Genomic DNA, 12,190 nt, shown 5'->3' with positions numbered 1-12,190 from the left:
GAATCCGCCTGCAATGTGGGGAAGAGGCATACGCACTTCCGGTTAGGAACAGGTGAGGCAGGCATGGGCACTGGAAGCCCGTGAACGTGAAGGTGAACTGCAGGAGGGAGTGAAGTGGGAATCAGGTCAAGCTCCTGAAGGATGGAGCTGAGCGGCAAGTGAGGCAGTGGGGGGGTCGAAGCTGCTTCTGTCCCCCTCTCAAAGACCTCCAGACTTTGGGAGACATGTAAAATAGAAGTGGAGCTTTATTGGGTGGACAGTGTGTGTGTGGGATCAGTTGGGGCAGCCAAAGACGACCATGTTCTCCGTGAAGTTGGCCAGGTCCTCGCACTGCTTCTGGTTCTCTTCATCCTGACATTCTTCAGCATCGGGCCACAGCTCCACCCAGGTGTCCTTCCCGACGATGTAGCTGATGCTGAGGGAAGACAGAGGGGTCAGGAGCCGGCGGGGAGGGTGGGAGGAGGCGGCCTCCGGAAGGCAGGGGGCGGGAACTCACTTGGGTTTCTCGCCCCACAGGTCAGAGGACACGCCCCACACGAGGTAGTGTGCTCCCTCCTTCAGTTTAAGGGCTTCCCTGCACTTGATGTGGCTGATGAACTTGCGCTGCTGGTTAACCTGCACCTCGTCGGAGCCTGGAGGGGAGGGAAAGGGAAGCTGAGCTGGGGGAGGGAGAGGGTGGGGAGGGCAAGGGAAGCTGGGGGAGGGGGGGAGAAGGGGAGGGGCTGGGGGAAGGAAGAGGTAGAAAGACAGTAGACACAGGACCAACCCGATTTGATGATTTGCTCGATCACCATGATGTACTCGTCAAAGTCATCTTCCAGCTTCTTCTGGATAAGTCTGGTCTTGTACACTGTTGAGGGGTGTGGAGGACAGCGGGGCGTCCTGGGCAGGGCTGTCTGTGGGGCACCCTCACCTGGCTCCTCCCAAGTGATGATCACAGCCAGGCATGCTCACGTCCCTGCTAGCCACCCGCCTCACCGCAATATAACACGCCGGGCTCCACTCATAGCCATGCACACAATCAGAGACCTCCGCAACCACCGTCGGAGGCACAATGATAGCGACTCCTATCCACCGTGACCCATGGGTTCCCCACAACACGGCGGGACGCACAACCACATCCACTCCCAACCACCGTCACACACATGCCCACAAACCCACCCCACTCATGGCCATGTCACCCCGTGCAATCAGAGCCCCTCACCACACACACACACACAACCACGGTCACCATACGCAGCCAGGACCACACCCGCCTTCACACTGCTCACACACAAGTATGCGTGTGTGCACCTTTTCCGCGCCTCTCGCCTGAGGCCCCACTCACCATAGTCCACGCCCGGCTCGCAGGCCTTCTCCAGGCGGCCGTCCAGAGTGATCTCCTCGTCCAGGTGGTGCATGAAGCAGTTCTCTGAGGGGTGGGTGGGGGGCGGGAGGGGGACATGGTCTAAGACCCACTTCCTGTTCAGGGCGCCCACCACCCAGGGGTACGCCCGGTCCCCTGGTCCAGCCCTCTTGGGTCATCTCCCTACCCCAAGGGAGCCGGGGTCCAGCGGGTGTGGCCACCCTCCTGGCGCCTAAGCACTCACCCTCTGCACAGCGGCAGGTATCTTTGTGGCAGAGTTTGCTCAGCATTCCGTCCTCCTTATCCGGGTGATAGAAGCGGATACAAGTTTCATCTGCGGCAGAGGTGATGGGGAGGGGTCAGAGGGCTAGGGCCTCCGCCCCAGACACCACACCTGGAGGCTCAGTTATCCAACTCCAGTGGGTCAGACCTCCAGATGCCAGGTCCCCAGCCCTGGGACACCCAGACTCCTAACTCCCAGATCTGGAGACCCCCCAGACCCCTAACTCCCAGACCCAGGGACCACCAGACTCCTAACCCTCAGATTTCCTGGATCCCCAGACTCTTAGCTCTCAGATCCCTGGGGCCCCCAGACCCTTAACCCTCAGATCCCTAACTCCCAGACCCCTAACTCCCACACCTGGGGACCCCAGACCCCTAACTCTAAGACCTGGGGACCCCCAAACTCTTAACCCTCAGATCCCCAAGACCCCCAGACTCTAACTCCCAGATCCCAGGTCCTAGGATGGCTGCTCACCCAGGTTGTAATAGGAGTACACCTTGACTGCCCCAGGCTGTATAAGTCCGACATTAAAGTACTGGTGAACTTTAAAGGACAGACAGTCCTCCACTGTGTGTGAGACCTGGGAAGAAGGAGGAGGTTGGTCAGGGGAGGGCTGACATTGGGAGGAAGTCCAGCATAGGGGTTGGAAAGTGGTGGAGAAACTGAGGGATCTAGGTGGGGAAGATGGGGCGGGGGGGTGCTGGCAGTGGGCAGGAATCTTTGACAAAAGATTAATAAGCAGTTCATGAAATCCATTACCCACCACCACCACCACCCCCCGCCCCCCACGGCTAAGGCTAGCTTGCACTTCTCAGCATGTTTCAGTTCCTTGTGGCCATGTGATTGAGCTCTGGCCAAGGACTGCTATCGATGTCCTTAAAAACATTCTGTGGTTAACAAGACTGCATTAGACACTTGAAAGTTGCCAAAAGAGTAGGTCTTAAAAAAGTTCTCAACACACACATTATAACTCTGTAGGGGGTGGATGTAACTGACCTTATTGTGTAATTATTTCTCAGTATATAAATATGTAAAATCGTTACACTGTGCACATTAAAACTGCACATTGTTATATGTCAATTACATCTCAATAAAATTGGAAAAATTAGAAAGAAAGAAAAGAGGGAGAAAGAGAGTGAGGGAGGGAGGAAGGAGACAGATACACACATATATGTACTGACACGTTGTTGTTTAGTCATTAAGTGGCGTCCAACTGTTTGCAACCCCATGGACTGTAGCCCGCCAAGCTCTTTTCTGTCCATGGGATTTCCCACGCAAGAATACTGGAATGGGTTTGCCATTTCCTTCTCTAGGGGATCTTCCCCACCCAGGGATCAAACCAGAGTCTCCTGCATTGGCAGGTGGATTCTTTACCACTGAACTACCTGGGAAGCCCCATATTGATACATATGCACGTGTATATGTGATGACACATGTATTTGGAGAAAAGTCATAGTCGAGAGAAAGAGAGCAAGGGCAGGGACTTCCCTGCTGGTCCAGTGGTTAAGAATCCACCTTCCACTGCAGGGGATGCGGGTTTGATCCCTGGTTGGGGAACTAAGATTCCACATGCCGTGGAGCAGCTGAGCCTGTGTGCGGCAACTACTGAGCCTGTGCCCTAGAGCCCACGCTCTAGCAACAAGAGGAGCCACCGCAACGAGAAGCCCGCGCACCACAACAAAGAGTAGCCCCCACTCGCCGCAACTAAAGAAAGCCCATGTGCAGCAAAGAAGACCCAGTTCAGCCAAAAAAAAAAAACACCCCAAAACCTGCCATGAGATAGCACCCACACATGCCAGAATAGCTATCATCACAAAGAACACAAATAACAAATGTTGGGAAGCCTTGTGCCCTGTTGGTCGGACTGCAAATTGGCATGTGGACTTCTCCAGTTACGGCATGTGGCTTCAGTAGTTGTGGCAGGCCACAATCAAGAGCCCATGCACCACAATGGAGACCCAGCACTGCCAAATAAATAAATAAACAGAACAAGGGAAGAATGGGGAGAAAATAAGAGAAGAGAGAAATGCTAGGGGCTGGGGAACAAGGGAAGTTCTTTCTCTCCATCAAGCACTGCTTTTTTTTAAACCACAAGTGGGTTTTTTTCCCCCTTAGTGGTTATTTAAGACTCTGGTGAGAAGAAGCTGGAGGGAACAAGTGAAAAATGCGGTTGGGACATGAGTGGTCAGAAGGTGAGATGCTTACAGAAGGTGGGTTGGCCTTGTTTTACATGCCCCTGTCCTCCCACACCCAGCAGTCCAGACCCTGTCTCCCTGGCCCCACCTGGGCAAGAGGCCAGTGGAGAAAGAAAGGTCAGCCAGGTAGAGGTTCAGGATCCCAGTGGAAGCTTTACCTTGTCCAGGTAGATGATGAGTGTGTTCTTGTTGGAGTCTCTGTTCATCTCATACTTAGAGATGTATCTGTCGACACCACTGCTCAGCTGGGGAAGGATGTGGTTTGTAAAAATCCCTCCTGCATCCCCATTCCCCTTGCCACTCCAGTTTCTTCCAGACCCTGGGCTCCTGCCCATGGATCCCAGCCCCTGAGCCCAAGGCCTTCATACCAATTTGAGGTCATCAATATCAGGTGAGAAGCCTGTCATCATGGATATGTCCAGGATGGACATAGTGGCATCCTGGTCTCCCAGGTACCTGGATGGGGCAGGGGGAGACGGTGTTGGCCTCCAAGGTGGGGTCAGTGCCCGGACAAGGGGGTCATATCAAAAACTGAGGCCTCTAGTTCCCACATAGGAGCACAGAGGGAGGTTCAAATGTAGGAAACATTCTCCTAAGGGGAATACAGGAAAAGCTACATAATGATCAAGGTGATTCATTTTTCAGGTTCTGGAACCCAACTGGCCCGGGTTCAAATCCCAGCTCTCTATAACATCTGATGGGTTACTTAACCTCTCTGTGCCTCAGTTCTAGGAAATGAACATGCGTAGGTCTCACTTTGTATGATTCTGTTACCATGGTCTAATTCAACGTGGCCAGTCCCCCAGCACCATGTTCTGACATCAAGACTGTGTTGCTAATCTCACACTGCCATGCAAAGTGAGGACTTCTTCTCCTGTATTCAGCACAGGACTAGATGCACAATATACTCTCAGAAAGCATTAAGCATCACAGTTATTATTTGTAGGAAGTCTTGCTAGAGACAGAGGGATGGCCAAGATGAATCCCAGGGAACCATCTCTTACCTGGTACAGATGTCAAGGACCATGGAACCTTTGGCATCCTGAGGCTTCTTGACTAGAAACACAGAAAACAGAAGGATGGATGGTGGTGGGGCAGGGGGAGGGGTGTAGTTCCTGGATTCTGATCCAGGAGGGAGGCAGACATAAGAACAGGGTTGGAGGAAGGGTAATAGATAGGGTCTCTCCTCCTTTTACCTGGTTCGGGGGCTGGGCGTATGGAAACCTGGAGGTCGAACTTTTTGCAGGAGACTTTGCCTTTGAGCTTGGCATGGTACACGGTCACGACCTGGTGAGGTGGGAGGGGAGATGAGGTGTCAGTCCATTTGACTAGGGAAGGAAAGGGGATACTGGAGCACAGGGGCCTAGAGGAGGTGGTGGGTCAAGAAGGTGTGGGTTCCCATTCCTTACCGACAAGGTGCCTTGTCCTTTCCCTTCAGCTCTTACTGTGAAACGCTCATTTTCCTTTGTCTGCAAGGAGTGGGGAGAGAGAAGAGAGAGTATTTGGAACCAAGCCTTCCCCAATTTGTGATGGTCATCGACCCTCCCTCCTGCCTCCTAGAAAGTCTGGCTGGCATGGAGGATGAAAGTGATGAGGGTGTGGCCAAGTGACTTTACCTCTTCTGAGCGCAGGAGGCTGGCAGATTCCCAGAGGATACGATGCTTGACCAAAGAGTTGCGGCTGGGCAGTTGGATGGACACATCCAGGTTCAGGTCCTTGTGATCAGGAACATCCTTCTGGTATTGGGCCAAGGCTTGGAACACCATGAAAGTGGCCTGTTGCCCATGACAGAGAAGGGGATGAATTTGGGTGACTGAGAAAGTAGTTAGAACCACTGAGGGATGAAGAGACTCAGATCAGACCTGGGACACTTAGGCAGTGAACTAGAACCCACCAGAGAGGGTAAGAATACGATTGGGGGCTGATTGGATACTGAGGACATGTCCTAGAACTCTCTGAGTGAGATAGGTCAGACAAGAGCTTAAAGACACTGGGAACATGGCTAGAATCCACCAGAGTGTACAGACATAAGACAGAAAGTCCAGCCACACCGAGAAGGTGCTCTAGACACATCCAGAAGAGAGAGTCTAAGACAAGCATTGGTAGAGGCACTGAGAATGTGTCTAGAACCCACTCATGAAATAAAAGAATGAAATTGGAATCCGGGAACACTGAGCATCTGATCTAGAACCCCAAAGTGTCACTGAGGGTGTGATTGAGAACCCACCAGAAAGAAAAGTGGTTAAACTGGAGCCCGAGGTTCCTGGAGTTTGAGGTTATTGAACCCATGGTCTAGAACCCATCAAGGATTAGAATAACTAAGAACCTGGTCTAGAACTCACAATAAGATGTGGAAACACTGGGAGCCTGATGGAACTTAGAATGTAGTCTAGAACCCACCAGTGGGAGACAGAGGCTTGAATAATGGTGTGTGAGGTGTTAGTTGCTCAGTTGTGTCCAACTCTTTGTGACCCCATGGACTGTAGCCCACCAGGCTCCTCTATCCATGGAATTATCCAGGCAAGGATACTGGAGTGGGTTGCCATTCCCTTTTCCAGGGGATCTTCCCAACCCAAGGATCAAATCTGTGTCTCCTGCACTCAGCATTTCATCACTGAGCCACCAGAGAAGCCCCTTGAATAATGCTGTAGAGTCATTAAGAACCTGGTCTAGAACCCATGATGAGACATGGTAACATTGGGGGCCTGGTGAAATGAACATGGGCTAGAGCCCACAAGTGAGATGAATAAGAACTGCGAACATGATCTAGAACCTACCAGAAGGACAGAGAGGTTTGGATAATGGTGTAGGTTCACTAAGAATCTAATTTAGAATCCACCAGTGAGACAGAGTAACATTGGGGGCCTGGTGAAATGAACATGATCTAGAACCCACCAGTGAGACAGAGTAAGATGGGGCACTGGGAACATGGTCTAGAACCCACAGTGGGAGAGAGAGGTTCACACCTGAACCTGGGCCCTGAGAACATAATCTAGACACCAAGAGGGAAAGGGAGGCTTGGAACACAGCTCAGGGCATCCAGAATGTAGTCTAGAATCCACAGATGGGTTTGCAATAAAAAAAAAAAAAGATTCTTGACTTCATTCCAATATCCTGGTTGATGAAAGAGAAGCACTGCCTCTCTTGGTCTCGGTACCTTCTTCAGAAGACTAATGAGGCCAGAGGAGGTTGGGCTGCAGTTACCAGGGTGCGGTATGTGTGGACTACTTGCCTGTGTGGAGCCATAACCACCTCCATAGTATCTCTGCTCGTTGAGCCAGCGCACGACAGGATGCACAGTGTCGTAGTCTTTGCGTGCCAGCAGAGCCAAGAGGGCGTAGGACGTGGCCTCCACGTTGTAGAGCTTCTGGTTGGGTTCCTCCCAGCGGTTCTTTTCTGCAGGGAGAACCCCCCCACCCCCAATGCTCACTGCTCTGTCCATCCTGTAAACAGCTCAGAGAAAGCTCAGGAAAAAAACACTCATAGCCTAGACCTCTCAGTGTTCAGGTGTCCTGGCCCACATTCTAGGTCCTCAGTCTGCTGGTTCCTGCCTCATTCTCTTCCCTCATCCATCTTCACTCCTCCATGTGAGTTCTGCACTGCAGCCCCACTGTGGGAGATTTCCTAAACTTGAAACACACATTTTTACCTCTGAGCCTTTGCATATTCTGTTCCCTTTACATAGAGTACCTTTTCTCCATTTACTTTGTTAATTCTTACCCACCCTGCACAATTAGTGGGCACCCCAAGACTGAGTGGGGGTCCCTCTTCCTCCTGTTTCTCAAAGGATCCTGTGCTTCTCCCATCCCAGCACTCTGATACTCTATAGTAATCTATGAACTCATTTCTTTCTTCAATTGGAGTGTGAGGACATAATGGCAAGGGCTGTGCTATACTCACGGTGGTGTCCCAAGTGCCTAAGAAAGTTATGATGGCAGAGATTGTCACTGAGAACCAAGAGGAGAATAACTTCCTCTCCCTGGGCACACAGTTGGACTACATTTCCCAGAAGCCTTTGCAGGTAGATATGGCCACATGACTAAGCTCTGGCCAATGGAATGTGCACAGCAGTGATTGGGCCTCTTCTATGTCTAGTCCCTTGCACAATCTTCCTATTTCCCTTTCAGCTTGAAAGGGCAGGATTCTGAGGCCCCAGAATGGCAGAGCCATGAAAAGATAGAGACCTGGATCCCTGCATCACTGTATGGAGGAGAGCTGTCCACCAACAACATACTTTTGTCGTGTTAAACCATTTTGGTATTTATATGATACTTGAGATACGTTATTATCAGTGAGCACAAACCTGATACAGTGTCATCACTGGAACCAATGATTACTGCCCACTATGTGCTAGGCACTGTGCTACATTCCCTGTGGTATTATTTTACTGAATCCTCATCACCCTTGAGATAATTACAGTATTACAGTATTGTTGCTGTTACTAAGTGGTATCTGACTCTTTTATGACTCCATGAACTGTAGCCTGCCAGGCTCCTCTGTCCGTGGGACTTCCCAGGCAAGAACACTGGATTGGGTTGTCATTTCCTTCTCCAGGGGATCTTCCTGACCCAAGGATTGAACCCAAGAATCTCCTGGCAGGCAGATTCTTGACCACTGAGCCACTAGGGAAGGCCTAGGTATCATTTCAAGATGAGGAAACTAAGGTCCAGAGAGGTTAAGCGACTTGTACAAGGTCAGACAGTGAGAAAGTGGCAGAGTGGGATTTCAGTTTAGATCTGTCTGATGTCTGTGCTCATGGTCTTAATCACACCTCACTGCTGGGTCATAGCAAGTGCTCAACACACAGCATTCAACATGGTTGAATGAATTATGCAGTGAGCTTCCTTGTGTGGCTTACAAGGAGAAATTATCACACCACAGAGCCATTCATCCCAGTTCAGCTTGGAGAGGTCCATTCCAGTGCAGCTTAAAGCCATGCACCCCAGCTCAAGAGGGCCACCCTCAGTCCCCAGCCATGGGTCCCTACTTACTCCTCCAGGCTACCCCTCACCTTTGGCTGTATTCATAAATTTGGTGAGGCGGTCATCCTCCAGCTTGCCCAACAAAGCCAGGGCATAGGCAGCAATGGCCACAGTATATGGTCTTCGCAACTCTCTGTAGTGGTTTTCAAGGAAGTCTCCTGCCTTATTGATGCTGCGGCCCAGGCTCTATGACAAAGAGAATTGGGTACTCTGGTCAGGGGGGCATTGCTGTTACAGGCAACTGATGAAGATCACTTTCTGGGACCAGGTGGCTTTTGTCCTTGGGACCTATTTGCCTTGGATCTATGTTTGAGGGTTTTCCATTGTGAGCTGCTTTGTTGCTGAGTACCTACTATGGGCTCTGTGTGTGTGTGTCTGTGTGGTGCGGTGTGTGTGTCTAAATACCAAGTGGTGTGCTGGTGAATATTTAACAACCAGCTCTCCAGTGAAGGCACAGGACTGGGCTGGGGGCCAGGGGTGTGGTACTAGTTGTTCATTCAGGCTTTTCTGTAAGATGTTATAGAAAACCTGAACTTTTGCCAACCCAATAAATTGTCCATTAAAATGGCATAAAAACTTCCACCAGGGTCAATTTCAAGTAACCACTGTGATGTCCTTGAGCATAGAGTGGGGAAGACATACTCCCAACAGGCATTCATGAGCTAGTATGAGCCAGATTCAGCACACCAAGGGAACACCTCTTATTCAATCATTATCAGCTAGCTCTTACAATGTCCCAGTCATATAACTGCTCATTTAATCTCATAAAATCCTATGAGGCAGGCATTACTTTCATCATTATCCTACTGCACAGATTAAATACTGTGACACAGAAAGATGGGGACCAGGGTAAGACATGATTTGAAGTGTTTGCTGATTTCCCTCGTGTCAATACTATCATGCCTGATTTCAACCCACCAATGTGGCATCACTGACTGTAGATTTGGGAAGAGAGGAACAGTGGAACAACAATGATATAATATTTCCAATATACAGATACAATAGATATAAATAACCCCAAGAATAATGATAAAAGTAGCAAAATATTTAGGAAGTGATACATTTTATCTGTTTTCAGTGTTTAATCTTTGCAGTGTGAGTTTATATGATTTAATTTTTAACAATGATTGTGTTCAGCAACTAGCTTGCAAATTCCTAGAAATTTAACAACTGGCTTTCACAAGCTGGGTTAAATCCTATTGATTTAAACACCATTGGTCTGGCTCCACCGCCTATGCCATACTTTATTTTAATGTTGCTGTATTGTAGAAAATGTTGTGTTGTAGTAGAAACAACCCTTTTGACTGCCTTCCTACATCTATCCTCCTCTGTTGTAAGAACACCTCCTCCCTTTCATTCACATGGACACAATGGAAGCAGCCGTATTTGCCCACTGAGACCTACTTCCTGGTCTCAGCTGATTGGTTCAGGGATGATCACCTGACCCAGGATGAACCAATCAGAGTCCTTCACTGGGAATCCGAAAGTTCTAGCCTTAGTCTATTTCCTCAAGAAAGACAGCCATATTCTGTCAGGCAGGTTGGGTGGCAGGCAAAGGTGAATTATTGGGCAAGAAGGGATTGAAAGATATGGGAGAACATAAAGAACAAAGCATTCTGGCAGAGTCCTTGAAGCTACTTTCATTTTAAAAAATTTTTTTGGCTGCAACGCATGACAAGAGGATCTTAGTTCCCCAACCAGGGCTGAACCCGTGCTCCCTGCAGTGGAAACAAGGAGTCTTAACCACTGGACCACCAGATTCCTACTTTCATTTTTGAACTCTAAAAATTCTTAGATTCCTAAAATAAATTTCCCATTTATTTTTGCACAACCTAGTCACACATATGACAACTAGGACACACATGTGGCCTCTGAGACAACTCAGTCCTAAAAAATGCAAAAATTATTATACCTATTTTACAAATGCATACATAAGACCTGACAAAGGGTACATGAGCATCAGGATTTGAGGTCAGTGCTATCTGACCCCACAGTCCTGGTGCTTTTTTCTACTATAATTTCTCTCAAATTTCCAAGATTGGAACCAGGAAAACCTGGTTTAAAGGTCACCAGCATTAATGGTAGCAGCCCCCTCCCCTCCATCTCTTTTCTGGGGCCCTGAGAAGGAAGAAGCATCTGGCTGAAAGGGAGATCCTGAAGTTCCCCACTGCTGCTGCTGCTCTGCTAAGTCGATTCAGTTGTGTCCGACTCTGTGCGACCCCATGGACTGCAGCCTACCAGGCTTCTCCATCCATGGGATTTTCCAGGCAAGAGTACTGGAGTGGGGTGCCATTGCCTTCTCCGGAAGTCCCCCACTAGGGAAACTAAAAGTCAAACAACCCACTCTCAAAACCCCAGAGCAAAGCAGACGGAGTGATTACAGGCTCTCAGGAGCCTGTCTTTCTAAGCTTCTCTGCTTCAGAACCAAAACTAGAGGAATAGGGGACAGCAAAAAGCCAACATTATTAATTCTTTCCCTTCTGGGGTCACACATGCTCAGTTGTGACCAACTCTTTTGTGACCCTATGGGAGACGCTATGGACTGTTTCCTGCCAGGCTCCTCTGTCCATGAGCTTTCCCAGGCAAGAATAGTGAAGTGGATTGCTATTTCCTACTGCAGGGGATCTTCCCAATCCAGGGACCGACCCATGTCTCTTGCGTCTCCTGTGCACTTCAGGTGGATTCTTACTACTGAGCCACTGGGTAATCCTTTGGGGTCATGGACATGGACCCTTTTAAGAATCCCCTTAAAGATCTCCAGGAAAGATTTTCCTTCCATTTTTAGTTCTGTGTCCTCAGTTTTCTTTAGGGAAGCCATAAGGATATGTAGGGCTTCCCTGGTGGCGCAGATGGTAAGGCATCTGTCTGTAATGCAGGAAACCCAGTTTTGATCCCTGGGTCAGGAAGATCCGCTGGAGAAGGGAATGGCAACCCACTCCAGTATTCTTGCCTGGAGAAACCCATGGACAGAGGAGCCTGGCGGGCTATAGTTCATGAGGTCGCAGAGTTGGACATGACTGACTGACTAACACACAGGAATATGAATGTAGGAGTCTCGTGGAAAGCAAGCTGAAGGGACTTTTTGTTGGGTTTGGCTACAACTCTCTGAAAATGGTAAAGCAGGCAGAAAACACCCAATCTTTGATTTCTCTGTGCTTCAGTTATCTCTTCTGTAAACTGGGGGCAATAAGAGTAGCCTACCTCTTGGGCTGTTACAAGGATTATAGGAATTAAACATATGAGACTCTTGTTTTGTTGTTTAGTCGCTCAGTCGTGTCCAACTCTTTTGCAACTCCATGGACTGTAGCCTGCCAGGCTCCTCTGTCCATGGACCTTCCCAGGCAAAAATACTGGAGTGGGTTGCCATTTCTTTCTTTAGGGGGCC

At 49.5% G+C, this 12,190-nt stretch overlaps 1 protein-coding gene across 1 annotated transcript in view; it reads right to left on the bottom strand.

Annotated features, from left to right (window-relative positions):
- Nucleotides 1–227: 227 nt before the first annotated feature.
- C3 (complement C3) overlaps nucleotides 228–12,190 on the bottom strand; it is a 36,481-nt gene continuing 24,518 nt past the window's right edge. The window contains exons 28-41 of the mRNA XM_061150554.1: nucleotides 8,835–8,991; nucleotides 7,056–7,219; nucleotides 5,440–5,598; nucleotides 5,233–5,292; nucleotides 5,020–5,110; nucleotides 4,828–4,879; nucleotides 4,192–4,279; nucleotides 3,982–4,068; nucleotides 2,103–2,208; nucleotides 1,590–1,679; nucleotides 1,328–1,411; nucleotides 767–850; nucleotides 497–632; nucleotides 228–415 (exon numbers count right to left, since the gene is read on the bottom strand). Of these exons, the coding sequence (XP_061006537.1) occupies nucleotides 274–415; nucleotides 497–632; nucleotides 767–850; nucleotides 1,328–1,411; nucleotides 1,590–1,679; nucleotides 2,103–2,208; nucleotides 3,982–4,068; nucleotides 4,192–4,279; nucleotides 4,828–4,879; nucleotides 5,020–5,110; nucleotides 5,233–5,292; nucleotides 5,440–5,598; nucleotides 7,056–7,219; nucleotides 8,835–8,991 (1,500 nt within the window). The 3' untranslated portion in view covers nucleotides 228–273. The remainder of the gene's footprint in view (nucleotides 416–496; nucleotides 633–766; nucleotides 851–1,327; nucleotides 1,412–1,589; nucleotides 1,680–2,102; nucleotides 2,209–3,981; nucleotides 4,069–4,191; nucleotides 4,280–4,827; nucleotides 4,880–5,019; nucleotides 5,111–5,232; nucleotides 5,293–5,439; nucleotides 5,599–7,055; nucleotides 7,220–8,834; nucleotides 8,992–12,190) is intronic.

The sequence above is a fragment of the Dama dama genome, chromosome 9 (assembly GCF_033118175.1).
Source record: "Dama dama isolate Ldn47 chromosome 9, ASM3311817v1, whole genome shotgun sequence".
NCBI lineage: Eukaryota > Metazoa > Chordata > Mammalia > Artiodactyla > Cervidae > Dama > Dama dama.
This window is presented reverse-complemented; position numbering and strand designations above follow the sequence as displayed.